The sequence below is a fragment of the Saimiri boliviensis genome, chromosome 3 (genome assembly GCF_048565385.1).
Source record: "Saimiri boliviensis isolate mSaiBol1 chromosome 3, mSaiBol1.pri, whole genome shotgun sequence".
In the NCBI taxonomy this organism is placed as follows: Eukaryota; Metazoa; Chordata; class Mammalia; order Primates; family Cebidae; genus Saimiri; species Saimiri boliviensis.
In genome coordinates this window covers 95603197-95618664 of record NC_133451.1, presented here as the reverse complement: position 1 = coordinate 95618664, position 15468 = coordinate 95603197, and the positions used below count along the sequence as shown (strand labels likewise).

The 15468-nt window shown below is 36.1% G+C and overlaps 1 protein-coding gene across 4 annotated transcripts in view; it reads left to right on the top strand.

Moving 5' to 3' along the window:
- The window catches only part of SLC9B1 (solute carrier family 9 member B1), a 98272-nt gene that overhangs the window by 17952 nt on the left and 64852 nt on the right, over positions 1-15468 (top strand). For 3 of the 4 annotated variants that reach the window (XM_074396518.1, XM_074396515.1, XM_074396516.1), the window contains exons 3-4: positions 10094-10163; positions 12207-12348. In XM_074396518.1, coding sequence (XP_074252619.1) covers positions 10095-10163; positions 12207-12348 — 211 coding nt within the window. In that variant the 5' untranslated portion in view covers position 10094. Of the gene's footprint in view, positions 1-10093; positions 10164-10781; positions 12349-15468 lie in introns of those variants that run through there. The other variant, XM_074396517.1, reaches the window with a different exon arrangement.

The following is a 15468-nucleotide window of genomic DNA, read 5'->3' as shown; positions in this document are numbered from 1 at the left end:
CCAAATCTCATCTTGAATTGGAATCCCCATGTGTTGAGGGAGAGACCTGTAAGCTCCATATCTTGAGGGAGAGTGGCAGTTGGACCATGGGAACAGTTTTTTTATGCTGTTCTCTTGAGATCTGATGATTTTATAAACATCTGGCCTTTTCCCTTTTTGGACTTCTCTCTCCTGCCACCATGAGAAGAAGGTCCTTGCTCCTCCTTTGCCTTCCACTGTGATTGTAAGTTTTTCAAGGCCTCCCCAGCCATTCATAACTGTGAGTCAACTAAATCTTTTTCCTTTATGAATTACCCAATGTCGAGCAGTTCTTTATAGAAGTGTGAAAATGGACTAATACAGAAAATTGGTACTGCAAAGGGTGGGTACTTCTATAAAGATAATTGAAAATGTGGAAGTGACTTTGGAACTGGGTAACAGGCAGAGGTTGGAACAGTTTGGAGGGCTCAGAAGAACAGAGGAAAATGTGGGAAAGTTTGGAAATTTCTGGAGACTTGTTGAATGGTTTTTATCAAAATGTTAGATAGTGGACAATGAAGTTTAGGCTAAGATGGTTTCAGATGGAGATGGAGAACTGAACCAAAGATCACTCTTGCTATGCTTTAACAAAGAGACTGGTGGTATTTTGGCCCTGCTCTAGAGATCTGTGGAACTTCCTACTTAAGAGATGATTTATGGTATCTGGCAGGATAAATTTCTAGGCAGCGAAGCGTTCAAGAGGTGACAGACCATAAGAGTTTGGAAAATTTGTGGCCTCACCATGTAATAGAAAAGAAAAATCAATTTTCTGGTGAGAAATTCAAGCTACCTGCAGAAATTTGCATAAGTAATGAGAACAATGGGGAAAATATGAGAGATCTTCATGACAGCCCCTCCCATAACAGGCCTGGAGGCCTAGGAGGAGAAAATGGTTTCCTGGGCCAGGCCTAGGGCCTTGCTGCTTTCTGTACTCTTGGGACTTGGTTCCCTGATCCCAGCCACGGCTAATGGGCCAATGTACAGCTCAGACTGTTGCTTTAAGGGGGTGCAAGCCCCAAGCCCCAGTGGCTTCTATGTGGTGTTCGGCCTACAGTTGCGCAGAAGTCAAGAATTGAGCTTCAAAAACTTCCACCTAGATTTCAGAGGATGTATGGAAATGACTGGATGTTCAGCTAGAAGTTTGAGGCAGGGGTGGAGCCTCAAGAAGAAGTTCTTCTAGGGCAGTGTGGAAAGGAAATGTGGAGTTGGATCCCCCCACACAGGGTCCCCACTGGGGCACTGCCTGGTGGAGCTGTGAGAAGAGGGCCACCATTCTCCAGCACCAGAATGGTAGATCCATTGACAGTATCTGCAGACAATGCCAGCTGTGAAAGCAGCCAGGAGTGGGGCTGTACCCTGCAAAGCCACAGAGGCAGAGCTGCCCAAGGCCATGGGAGTCTCCACTTTAAATCAGCATGCCTTGGATGTAAGACATGAAGTCAAAGGAGATTATTTTGGAGCTGTAAGGTTTAGTAACTGCCCCACTGGATATTGGACCTGCATAAGGCCTGTAGCCCCTTTGTTTTGGCCAATTTCTCCCACTTGGAAAAGCAACATTTACCCAATGCCTGTACCCCCATTGTATCTTGGAAGTAACTAACTTACTTTTGATTTTACAGGCTCATGGGAGGAAGGAACTTGCCTTGTTCCAGATGAGACTTTGGACTTGTACTTTTAAGATAATGCTGGAATTATTTAAGACTTTAGGGGATTGTTGGGAAGGCATGATTGATGTTCAGATGTATAAAGGACATGAGATTTGGGTGGGGTTGGGGCAGAACAATATGTTTTGGTTCTGTGCCTCCACCCAAATCTCATCTCAAATTGTAATCTCCATGTGTGGAGGGAGAGACCTGTAATCCCCATGTGTTGAGGAGGGAGGGGATTGGATTATGGGGGCAGTTCCCCCATCCTGTTCTCAAGATAGTGAATGCCTCATCATGAGATCTGATGGTTTTATAACCATCTGGCATTTTTCCCTGCTTACATTTCTCTCTCCTACCACCACGTGAAGAAGATCCTTGCTTCCCCTTTGCCTTCCACCTCACTGTAAGTTTGCTGAGGCCTCCCAAGCCATGTGGAACTGTGAGACAATTAAACCTGTTTCCTTTTTAAATTACCCAGTCTTGGGCAGTTCTTTATAGAAGTGTGGAAACAGACTAATACAATGCCTGATATGGGAGAAACAAGTGAGGCTGCCATAATTTATCAAGAAAATCATCTAGGGCAAAATCCCTAAAGGAGTATACTTGAGGAAAAAGGAATTGAAATAAAACTGAGTATTACACAGCTGTCAACTGAGCTCAATCTCTGATTTGGTTAAAATGATTTTTCACTACCGCTAATCCACATATTTCTTTCCAAAAGAAGTTTTTACCTGGAGACTGTACAATTTGTACACAATGTCAAGCTTTCAGTAAAAATTGTAAACCATAGTATTAGACAATGTTATATGACCTTAAGCCAAGATAGAAAACTGAAAAGAGAAACAGACTCAAAATTGATCCAGATTTTTGAGTCAGAGAGGTTATAATAACTATGATTTTAAGAACTAAAAATATTAAAACTCTTAAAAGAAAATATAGAAGGAAAACTCCATGATATTAGATTTGGCAGTTTACTTCTTGGCTATAATGCCAAATGTACAGGCAACAAAAGGAAAAATAGATAAATTGGACTACATTAAAATTTAAAACTTACATGCAACAAAGGACATTACCAACAGAGATGTAGCTGCTATGAAAAAGAAGTACGATTAAACATAGAATTACTATATGATCCATCAGTGCCATTTCTAGGTATATGCCAAATAGAAAATTGAAAGCAGGGATTCAAACAGATATGGTACACCTATTTTCATAGCGGTATTATTCACAATAGCCGAAAGATTGAAACAACCCAAATATCTGTCAGCAGATGAATGGATAAACAAAATGTGACATATACATATAAATGCATAATATTCAGCCTTTAAAAAGGAAGGAAATTCTGTACATGCTACAAAATGTATGGAATTTTGAATAAATTTTGAAGATATGCTAAGTGGAATAAGCAAGACACAAAAGGACAAATATTGTGTGAATTGACTCATATGAAGCACCTAGAATATCCATTTTCATAAAGACAGAAAGAATGGTAACTATCAAGGGTTAGAGGAGGGAAGAATGGGAAATTATTGTTTAATGAATACACACAGAGTTTTAGGTCGAGTTAATGAAAAAGTTCTGGAGATGGATGGTGGTGATGATTGCTTAACAATGTGAATGTATATAATGCCTCTAGAACTATACATTTTACAGTTAAAGTATCATTTTAAAAAGATATTATCAGAGTAGAAAAGCAAGACACAGAGTGGGAGAAGATACTGGCTCTTTATATGTCCAACAAAATTTTTATATTTTTAAACCTAAAAAGAACTCCAACAAATCAATATGAAAATGGGATCCAGTACCACAAAAAAATGGACAAGAGATTTCAACACTTTACTGAAGAACATATTGAAGTGGCTAGTAAATATATGAAAAATGCTGATTATAGAAATGCAATTTAAATTTATAGTGCAATATCACCACAATAGTTAAAAAAAGAGAGAGAGACAATACCAAAGTTATCAAGGATCTGAGTAATACTAAAGAGTACTTTATTTAAATCCCAGCTCTGCCACTTGCTAGTTATATGACTATATTGAAAGTTAAATTAACTTTTCTGCATCTATAGTTTGCACATCTATAAAATGGGGATAATAGTAGTAAATACCTGATAGATTCATTGAGAGAATTAAGGAAGATGATTCATGTTAAGTGCTTAATATAATTCAACTTTAATCAGATATTATAATTCTTATAACTGATAAATTAAACATTATTATTTTTTTTCAGATAAGAAAATTGGGGCCAATGGAGATAAATCGCTTCCCACAATTAATTAAAATATAAAGAGATGAGTTGAATACATTTTTTTCTCAGCTCAAAGTCCTTGCTTTTAGGCATACCACCTATCAATTCCACTCTTGGTAGATATATAGAGTATTCAGGTATTCAGTGACTGCCAGTCACAAATATTGCTTGACTCAGTAGCAAGCTTCTCTTGTAGCTATTAACCTGTACATCTATTATTTAGACCCTTATCTTGGTTTTGAAGTTCTAACGCATCATCTGCTAGCCTGGGTTCCAAGCCCTGCTATCCTAATCATTACATAGTTACAGATTTTAAATTATTCTGCCTAGTTTACTGATGTCTCTACTTGCATTATTCTTGGTGTTATGTTTGCCTGCTCCTAGTCCATCTGCTTACTTATGACTCACAGCTTCTCCTCATTTAGGACACAGTTCAAATGTCATCTTGATCTCTATAACATGATTCTCATTTATTTTATGCAGTACTGAAAATGTTTTTTATTGTCTCTGCCTTCCTCCCAACAAGAGTATAAGATCCATAAAGGCAGAACTCTATATTTCTGTTTTATTTTGTTTCGTTTGGCAGCTTTATTTTCAGAGACCAAAAAAGTAGGCATTCAAAACTTAAGTGTGTAAATTAACTTTGTGTCCTCTTCTCAAAATTTATGTGCACTTCAGCTTAAACTTTTTAATGGCTCTCTCAGTCTGTTTTTTCAGAACATGACACAACCTAGGTGATATACCCTCCTACCTTATTCTTACCAATTACCTCATAATCTAACAGCGTATGACAAGATAGTCATTTGATTTGGTTTGGTCTGTGACCCCATCCAAATTTCACCTTGAATTAGAATAATTCTCATGTGTCCAGGTGGAACCTAGTGGAAGTAACTGGATCATGGGGGCAGTTTCCCCCATGTTGTTCTCAAAATAGTGTGATCTGATAATTTTATGAGTGTCTGACATTTCCCCTGCTTGCACTTATTCTCTGTCCTGCCAGCTTGTGAAAAGCTGCCCTGCACCATGATTGTAAGTTTTCTAAGTCCTCCCCAACCATGTGGAACTGTGAGTCAATTAAACCTCTTTTCTTTATAAATTACCCAGGCTTGGGTATTTCTTCTTAGCAGTATAAGAAAGGACTAATGTAGTAAATTAGCATAACAGAATGTGGTGCGGCTATAACGATACCCAAAAATGCGGAAGCTACTTTGGAACTGGGTAACAAGTGGAGGTTGGAACAGTTTGGAGAGCTCAGAAGAGAGGAAGATGTAGGAAAGTTTGGAACTTCCTAGAGACTTGTTGAATGGCTTTGACCAAACTGCTGATGTTGATATGGACAATGAAGTCTAGGCTGAGGTAGTCTGAGATGGAGATGAGAGACTTGTTGGAAACTGGAGTAAAGGTCACTCTTGCTATGCTTTAGCAAAGCTACTGGTGGCATTTTGCCCCTACCCTAGAGATCTGTGGGACTTTGAACTTGAGAGTGATGATTTAGGATATTTAGCAGAAGAAATTCCTAAGTGGCAAAGCATTTAAGAGGAAGCACAGCATAAAAGCTTAGAAAAATTATGACCTAATGGTCATAACTGATGATGAAATAGGAAAAAAAAAACATTTTCTGGGGAGGAGAAATTCAAGCCTGCTGCATAAATTTGCATAAATAATGAAGAGTAGAATGTTAATCACCAAGACGATGGGGAAAATGTTTCCAGGGCATGTCAGAGACCTTTGTGGCAGCCCCTCCCATCACAGGCTTGGAGACGTAGGAGGGAAAAATGGCTTTGTAGTCCCAGCCCAGGGACACCCTGTTCTATGCAGCCTCAAGACATCGTGCCCTGCATCCCAGCTGCTTCAGCTCCAGCCATGTCTGATGGAGGCCAAGATATAGCTCATGACATTGCTTCAGAGGGTGCAAGTCCCCAACCTTGGCAGCTTACATGGCATATTGGGCCTACAAGTGCACAGACATCAAGAAGTGAGCTTTGGAAACCTCCACCTAGATTTCATAGGATGTATAGAAATGCCTGGATACCCAGCAGAAGTTTGGTCCAATGGTGGAGCCCTCATGGAGAACCTCTGCTAAAGCAGTGCAAGGGAAAATGTGGTGTTGGAGCCCACACAGAGTCCCCACAGGGGCACTAGCTGGTGGAGCTTTGGGAAGAGGACCACAATCCTCCGGCCCCCAGAATGGTAGATTCATTGACAGCTTGCACTATGTGCCTGGAAAAGCAGTAGAACCTCAATGCCCCCTGATGAAAGCACCTGGGAGTGGGACTGTAACCTTGCAAAGCCCCAGAGGCAGAGCTTCACAAGGCCATGGGAACCACCTCTTGCATCAGCATGACCTGGATGTGAGACATGGAGTCAAAGGAGATCATTTTGGAACTTTAAGGTTTAATGATTGGATTTAGGATTTGCATGGGGTCTGTAGCCCCTTTGTTTTAGCCAGTTTCTCCCAGTACCCCCATTGTATCTAGGAAGTTACTAGCTTGCTTTTGATTTTACAGGCTCATAGGTAGAAGGAACTTGCCTTGTCTCAGATGAGACTTTGGACTTGGACTTTTGAGCTAATGCTGTAATGAGTTAAGACTTTGGGAGACTGTTGGAAAAACATGATTATGTTTTGAAATGTGAGCACATGAAATTTGGGAGGGGCCAAGAGTGGAAGGATATTATTTGTCTCTTCATCCCCACCCAAATCTCACTTTGAATTATAATAATCCGACATGTCATGGGTGAGACCATGTAGGTGTAGGTAATTGGATCTTGTGAGTTAGTCTCACAAGATGTAATGGTTTTATAAGTCTGGCATGTCCCCTACTTGCACTCATTCTCTCTCCTGCCACCCTATGAAGAAGTGCCACCCTATGAAGAAGTGCCTTCTACCATGATTGTAAGTTTCCTGAGGCCTCCCTAGCCACATAGGACTGTGAGCCAATTAAACCTCTTCCATTTATAAATTACTCAGTCTTAGGTATTTCTTCATAGCTGCATGGGAATGGACTAATACAGGCGTCCCCAAACTTTTTACACAGGGGACCAGTTCACTGTCCCTCAGACCATTGGAGGGCCACCAAATACTGTGCTCCTCTCACTGACCACCAATGAAAGAGGTGCCCCTTCCTGAAGTGCAGTGGTGGGCTGGATAAATGGCCTCAGGGGGCCTCATGCAGCCCGTGGGCCGTAGTTTGGGGACACCTGGACTAATACATCATTATAATGACAGGATAGTAATTTTTACAGTCATTTCAATCAAGATGAAATTACACTATAATGGAATTTAGATTCAAGTTTTTAATCAAAAATTTTAAGGTTTTTTTTGCTTTAATAAAGTTATAAATTCAGTTATGATTCTTTATAGGGTGTTACACAGTAATATTTTACTTCATTACAATTAGACAATATTGTAAAGCAGCTAGCATATGGTAGCTATTAAACTGTTAATGTTTATTTTCATTTCCTTTTTATTAAAAATTTTCATTAAAATTGTTTTCCTTTTAGAAAAGTATAGATATATGAAATGCTACAGGATATGGTAATATAGTCTATCTAAAAATTAAAACTTAAAATCTTTAGTTTTATTCTTAACAACTCAAAAATTGAGAAAAGATTTTTTAAGAAAAGTCAGCTTTCTTACATTCAAAGCTAGCAAAGATTACAGAGGAGGTAGAAACAACAGATACTTTAAAATCAGTATGCAAAAATCACAAACATGCCTATACACCAATGACAGACTTCAAGAGAGCGAAATCAAGAATGAACTGCCATTCACAATTGCTACAAAGAGAATAAAATACCTAGGAATACAGCTAACAAAGAATGTAAAGGACTTCTTCAAGGAGAACTACAAACCACTGCTCAATGAAATAAGAGAGGACGCAAACACGTGGAGAAACATCCCATGCATATGGTTAGGAAGAATCAAGAATGTCATGAAAATGGCCATACTGCCCAACGTAATTTGCAGGTTCAATGCTATTCCGATCAAGCTACCAATGACTTTCTTCACAGAACTGGAAAAAACCACCTTAAACTTCATATGGAACCAAAAGAGAGTCTGCATGGCCAAGACAATCCTAAACAAAAAGAACAAAGCTGGAGGCATCACGCTATCTGACTTCAAACTATATTACAAGGCTACAGTAATCAAAAGAGCATGGTACTGGTACCAAAACAAAGATACAGAACAATGGAACAGAACAGATGTCTCAGAGGCAACACCACACATCTACAATCATCCAATCTTTGACAAACCTGACAAAAGCAAGCAATGGGGCAAAGATTCCCTGTTTAATAAATAGTGTTCTGAAAACTTGCTAACCACGTGCAGAAAAGAGAAACTGGACCCCTTCCTGACACCTTACGCTAAAATTCACTCCAGATAGATTAAAGACTTAAACAAAAGACCTAACACCATAAAAACCCGAGAAGAAAACCTAGGCAAAACCATTCAGGACATAGGCATAGGCAAGGATTTCATGACTAAAACACCAAAAGCATTGGCAACAAAAGGCAAAATGGACAAATGGGACCTAATCAAACTTCACAGCTTCTGCACGGCAAAAGAAACAGTCATTTGAGTGAATTGGCAACCAACAGAATGGGAAAAATTTTTGCAATCTACCCATCTGACAAAGGGCTAATATCCAGAATCTACAAAGAACTAAAAGAGATTTAAAAGAAAAAAACAAGCCCATTCAAAAGTGGGAGAAGGATGTCAACAGACACTTTACAAAAGGAGACCTATATGAGGCCAATGAACATATGAAAAAATGCTCATCATCACTGGTCATTAGAGAAATGCAAATCAAAACTACATTGACATAACATCTCATGCCGGTTAGAATGGCAATCATTAAAAATCTGGAGACAGCAGATGCTGGAGAGGATGTGGAGAAATAGGAACACTTTTACACTGTTGGTGGGAGTGTAAATTGGTTCAACCATTGTGGAAGACAGTGTGATGCTTCGTCAAGGATCTAGAAATAGAAATTTGCATTTGACCCAGCAATCCCATTACTAAGTATATATTCAAAGGATTATAAATTGTTCTATTATAAGGACACATGCACATGAATGTTCATTGTAGCACTGTTTACAATAGCAAAGACTTGGAACCAACCCAGATGCCCATCAATTATAGATTGGACAGGGAAAATGTGGCACATATACACCATGGAATACTAAGCAGCCATAAAAAATGATGAGTTCGTGTCCTTTGTAGGGACATGGATGAACCTGGTAACCATCATTCTCAGCAAACTGACACAAGAACAGAAAACCAAACACTGCATGGTCTCACTAATAGGTGGGTGTTGAACAATGAGAACACATGGACACAGGGAGAGGAGCATCACATACTGGGGTCTGTGGGGGGGAAATAGGAGAGGAATAGGGGTGGGGAGTTGGGAGAGATAACATGGGGAGAAATGCCAGATATAGGTGATAGGGAGGATGGCAGCAAATCAGACTGACATGTGTGTACCTATGCAACAATCTTACATGTTCTTCACATGTACCCCAAAACTTAAAATGCAATAAAAAAAGGAAAAAAAATAAAAAAATAAAGTACTCAAAAACTAAAAAATAAAAATAAATCAGTTCAAAAAAATAAAGTTATCAGAAGTAATTATTCTTTTACTCTAGTTTATTCTTCTTCTAAATAAAACTTTATAGATATGTTTAAAGGTTTGACCTACATATATATTCTTCAAACGGACCATGTAAAAAGGTAGTATGTATCAGTAACATAGTTGTAAGTATTAATGTAGTTGATCATATTTCATTTAAAATTTTTCTGGAGTCTTTTATGTAGGAGCATGATCGAAGCTAGATTAAATCAACAGTGAACACTAGCTCAAACGTACCAGTTCAATGCATAAAATAAGTTTCTGCATTTTCTGATATATGATTCTAAGATATAGGCCAGCATTATGAGCTATTGAGAAATGTTACATTTCTATATGATAATGGTTTTTAAAACTTTTGCTTGTGGCTTTGGTTAATTATGTTAAAGATGAATATTTGGATCTGTTTTGACTATAAAGTATCTGATTTGACTATGATACGACTTTAGAACAAACATCCTTTAAAAAATTAATCCCACTTAACCATGTTTGTTTTCATGTGGATTTATAGTCTTCTTTCTTCTTTCAAAGTATTATTCTTTTAAATCTTAGCATGTACACCAGAGAATCAAAAAGTGAACATTTGGAGGATGAAAACTTCCAAACATCTACAACTCCTCAGGTAAAAAAATCATATATTGTAAGTTTTCACTCACCTTAATATGATATAAAATCAATATGATCTTAAAATTTATTTATATAGTTTACTTATTAGCTAGATTTCTTTTATGTATATGGTTTAAAATGAAAAGTGGTAAATTTAAAAATAGTTTTAATGGATCCTAGGAAATGAGCAGAAATAATGAAACAAATGAAAAGGAGTGACTATAGAGTATTTTAGAGCTAAAGAGCACAGATTTTGGGAATAAAGAGAAATGTCACTTATTATTTCTTGCCACATTCAGGGAAAACTCAGTAACTTAAATTAACAGGTAAAGATAAGTCTAGGTTAATTAAAATGTTTTGCTGTGTATTTTGAAGAGACCCAAGTTTCTTATTTCTATAGATATATAGAGCACGTGATTAGAACTTTTGTCGATCTAGTTTTACTTAGCAATAATTACTCATAATGAGAATTGTAAATTTAATTTTTTTTAAATAGAGATTTCTACAGTAAGGATCAAAAAGTCCTTTTAAAAAATATTTTAAATATTCACTATTGAGTCTAATTATCTATGAAGAAGTCATCTTAGCCTATATCAGTTTATTAAAAAAATTTTGTTTTTTTTTTTTGAGACAGAGTTTCGCTCTTGTTACCCAGGCTGGAGTGCAATGGCACGATCTCGGCTCACCGCAACCTCCGCCTCCTGGGTTCAAGCAATTCTCCTGCCTCAGCCTCCTGAGTAGCTGGGATTACAGGCACGTGCCACCATGCCCAGCTAATTTTTTTGTATCTTTAGTAGAGACGGGGTTTCACCATGTTGACCAGGATGGTCTCGATCGCTTGACCTCGTGATCCACCCGCCTCAGCCTCCCAACGTGCTGGGATTACAGGCTTGAGCCACCGCGCCCGGCTTAAAAATTCTAAAATAATAAAACTTAAAATAATATGGTTTTACTATATAAAAAAACTTAAAATAATATGGTTTTACTATATATGACCTTTCACTCACCTTAATATTCACCATTGTCTTTTTCCATTTTATATGGTAACAGAATTTTCACAAAAAGCCTCTGTACCAGAACTCCAATACATTAATCACGTTCAGATTGGAAGAACTTTGATCTTAAAGAACTACATAATTCATTTTCAGCCATTAGCTGCTTTAATATCTTTGTCTTCTGACTCATTACATGTAAACTTCCTTCCTCAGTGTGTCTATGCACTCTAGCATTTTTACTATTTCCTGTGATGATGTGATGTTTCCTCTTTCACTCACTCAAAGTATTCACTCAAATTGCTGGTACATACACACTAATACCCACCCACCCATGAAAACCGTAAGGCAAATTTGGAGATTTATACTGGAGAGTTAACTCTACTCCGGTGTTTTGTTATCAGTTTACTTTTTTTTTTTTACACTGCAACAAGTTTCTCAATATTCTTACAAACCAAAGATTCCTTCTTTTTTTTTTTTTTTTTTTTTTTTCCAAAATCAGCAGTTTCATAGTAGACTAGCATTAAAAGGCCTAGGAGATTAGGGTATACCCTTGCACTATCTGATATGTTATCTATAAATATTAGTGGAAGCATGCCTGAATTTCTGAAGGCTTGACTTATGTTTTTCTCATTTTTCTTTCATTTATATAAATTTTTTAAATGAAATGAATCCAAATAAAATTATATTTCTCCTCCTTTCCAATTAACTTGTATTTTTATTTCACAAGAATTTCAGTGAATAATCTTTGGGATGTATACAGAGGATGGAAACTTGTCATTATTATGCCCAAATAATTATGGCACCTTTATTTAGTGTACACAAATGATGATTGAAAATGCTGGGGACTCAAATCTACAAAAGGTTAAATCAAGGTACCTTGCAAAATACACTGGTGTTGCATCCCTAAATACCTACTTATATGGAGCGTGAATCTTCTTTTCTCTATGTGATTCCTCGCGTTGACAGTAGTAATATAAATTTAATTCTAAAATTTGGTGGTTTAGTACATTCATAAAATTATACAAAAAGTATAATTCCTAAAAGATTTTCTTGTTTTACTTCAGGGTCTCATTGATCCTAATAGTATTGCACATGGAGAAACTAAAACTGTCCTATCAGATACAGAAGAAACAAAACCACAGACAAAAAAGAAGACATACATTTCTTGTCCTCTAAGAGGAGTATTGAATGTAATCATTACAAATGGTATGTGAAATAGGAAATGTAAATGAAGAGAAAATGAGAAATATGGTTGATAAATATTAAAACACAAGACAGTAAGACACTACTTAATTGATATGCTGCAGATCAGATGATCACTCTGTTACAGGCAATATGTAAACAAAAAGGAAATATTTTCTTGAATCTTTCAGACAAAAACAGAAAAAAAAATATTGTCTAAGAAGTGTATGTTTTAATATTTGTCATACCTTTTAATGTTAATTCTTTGGGATTAGAAGGAGCATTAATTAAAGGGTTTTATTTAAAACCTACTTTGACATTTAGTTTTAAGTTAGCTAAAAAGAACATTATAATCTTGGAAACATTATGTTTCTTATTAAAATTGGGCCCTAAGTTTTTAAACAACTACAACCTTGTGAAAAGTTGAATGACACTTGATTTTCCACTAAAATTTTAAAGCATATTGTCATTAACAAATACTTATAAAGAGGTTTTCTTGTGTGTGTGTGTGTGTGTGTGTGTGTGTGTGTGTGTGTGTGTTTAAATATTCTGTTTTATTAAACCTATAAGAGAGAGATTTTGGCTTCCAGAAGCATACAGAATTTTGTTCCCTATAGAAAACAAAAAAATCATTGAAAATGATAAAGGATGAGTAACTGAAGTGTTAAATTTTTATTTTCTTATTTGCTGCATGGTAACTTTAAACTTTTGAAAGCAAATTTTATTCATTTTTTTATTAGTAAAGATTGCTTTTAAATTTTCATCAATATATTCAAATATTGAATATATTGATCAAAATTTTCTGTGAACTTGAATAGTCCTCATCTGCCAGTGTAAGTGATTGGACTCCTTTGTAAATATACATATGTTCCCATGACCTGATCTATTTAGAAGGCAATTTCTACAGAGCAGTTGTTAAGAGTAGGGCCAGGGCGTGCAGCAGAGAGGAACATGTATTCTTTACCAACCATTATACACTGAGTGTGGACTACAATTTGCTCAGGAACTAGTTGAGAAGTTCTAGAACATCAGTACTAAAACTTTAGGCTTAGATAATATAACTGCTTTCCCCCTTTGTTTTCTTTCATTTTTGATTTTCAGTTTGGGAGACATTTATAGGAAAATGAGATTTTCTTTGTTTCTATTTGGGGGTGCCTATTCTTGCACTCTCTTTTTTTAAATCAATCTCTCTCTCTCTCTCTCTCTCTCTCTCTCTCTCTCTCTCTCTCTCTCTCTCTCTCTCAAACAACCCCCTACATACTTGCTGTCTCCTTTATACGAAAAGTAGAGAATCTCTCTGGGTATGCTTAGGAGATGTCAGTGTTAGGAATCCCACTCTGTCACATCATGGAATAAGTAATATACAACTATCTGTAAGCAGATAATTTCTTTTTTTTTCATAATTTCTTTTTATTATTGTACTTTAGGTTCTGGGGTACATGTGCAGATTATGCAGGATTGTTGCATAGGTACACACATGACAATGTGGTTTGCTGCCTCCATCCCCCCATCACCTACATCTGGTGTTTCTACCCATGTTATCCCTCCCCAACCTCCCCATCCCCCTTTTGTCCCTCCCTTGCCCCCTCAACAGAACCCAATGTGTGATACTTGCCTCCCTGTTTATGTGTTCTCATTGTTCAAACCCACCTATGAGTGAGAACATGCAGTGTTTGATTTTCTGTTCTTGTGTCAGTTTGCTGAGAATGATGGTTTCCAGGTTCATCCATGTTCCTACAAAGGACACATTTCCTAAGATGGACACTTAACTAATTTTCAGTCTGTCTATTTTTCAATGTAAATATTTAAAGCTACAAATTACTCTTTCAGTACTGGCTCAGCTTTATCTCACAAATTTTGTTATGTGCTATTTCATTTCCAGATACTTTCTGATATTTGTTTTGATGTCTGTCTTCTTTGACTCAAAAATTATTTAAAGGTGTGCCTTTAGTTTGAAAATGAAAGAAATTTACTTTTTTTCTTTCATAAATTGCAGTTTGGTTACAAAGTATAAGCCGTTGTTATAAAGTTTTTTATTTGTTTTGATTTGATTCATAGGCTAGTATAGGTTCAGTTTTCCTAAGACTTCAGCAGGCTTCAAAGTATATATATTCTCTAATTTGAGGGTACAGAACTTCATATATTTTCTTTAAATTAAGCTTTTGTTAATAAAGTTGTTACAATCTGAGATAATCTTACTACATTTTGATTATCATTGTCTCAGAGTTAAGTTTCTTCATGGTTAAGGATTTAGCCATTTTTGTATTTCTGTCAATTTGTACTTTATACATTTTAAGGTTGAATTGTTACATGCATACATGTCTTTATGTAATGACTTTTTATTCCTCAGAATTTTTTTGTCTTAAAACCTGTTTTTGATAAGAAAATAGATATACCAGTCATATATTGGTTAATATTTGTTTTAATTATCATTTACCATTCTCATACCTTCAGAATTTTGTGTCTTCATGTTTTTAACTATTACAGATTATACTTGGATTTTCATGTTTTTAATCTAGTCTTCAAGTGTCTGTCTTTAATTAATTTAGACCATTTAAGTTTTCTGTGGTTACTGATAAATTTATATCTGTCATCATATTTTGTGCTTTCTGTTAACTGTATTATTTCTCTGTCTTTTCCCCAATGCATTTTATTAGATTGATCAAGGTTTTTCCCCTCTGTTTGTTTAAAAGTTGTATGTTCTATTTCTATTCTATTCATAATTACCCTTGAAATTTAATATGTGTACTTGAATTTACAAAGTCTAAAATTAAAATCTCTAGTTTCCCCTTGAAATATACATTAATTTTGATCACTCTAATTCATCTTCAACTTATTGTTTTCCAGTACTTTTGTTCCGATTTATATTTTATCAGCTTTTTCAATAAAAATAAAATTTATTTATTTTAAATTCACACTTTGATGAGTTTTGGTAAATTTATAGAATTGTATAACAGTTACAAAAATTCAGTGTTTGAATACTTACATAATCTCAAAAAGATTCCTCATGCTTATTTGCATTAAATCCTCACTCTTACCTTTCCAAGTCACAAGTAACAAATGATCTGTTTTCTTTATGGTTTTGCCTTCCATGAAAAGTTACATAGATTGGCTAGACTCGGTGACTCACGCCTGTAATCCCAA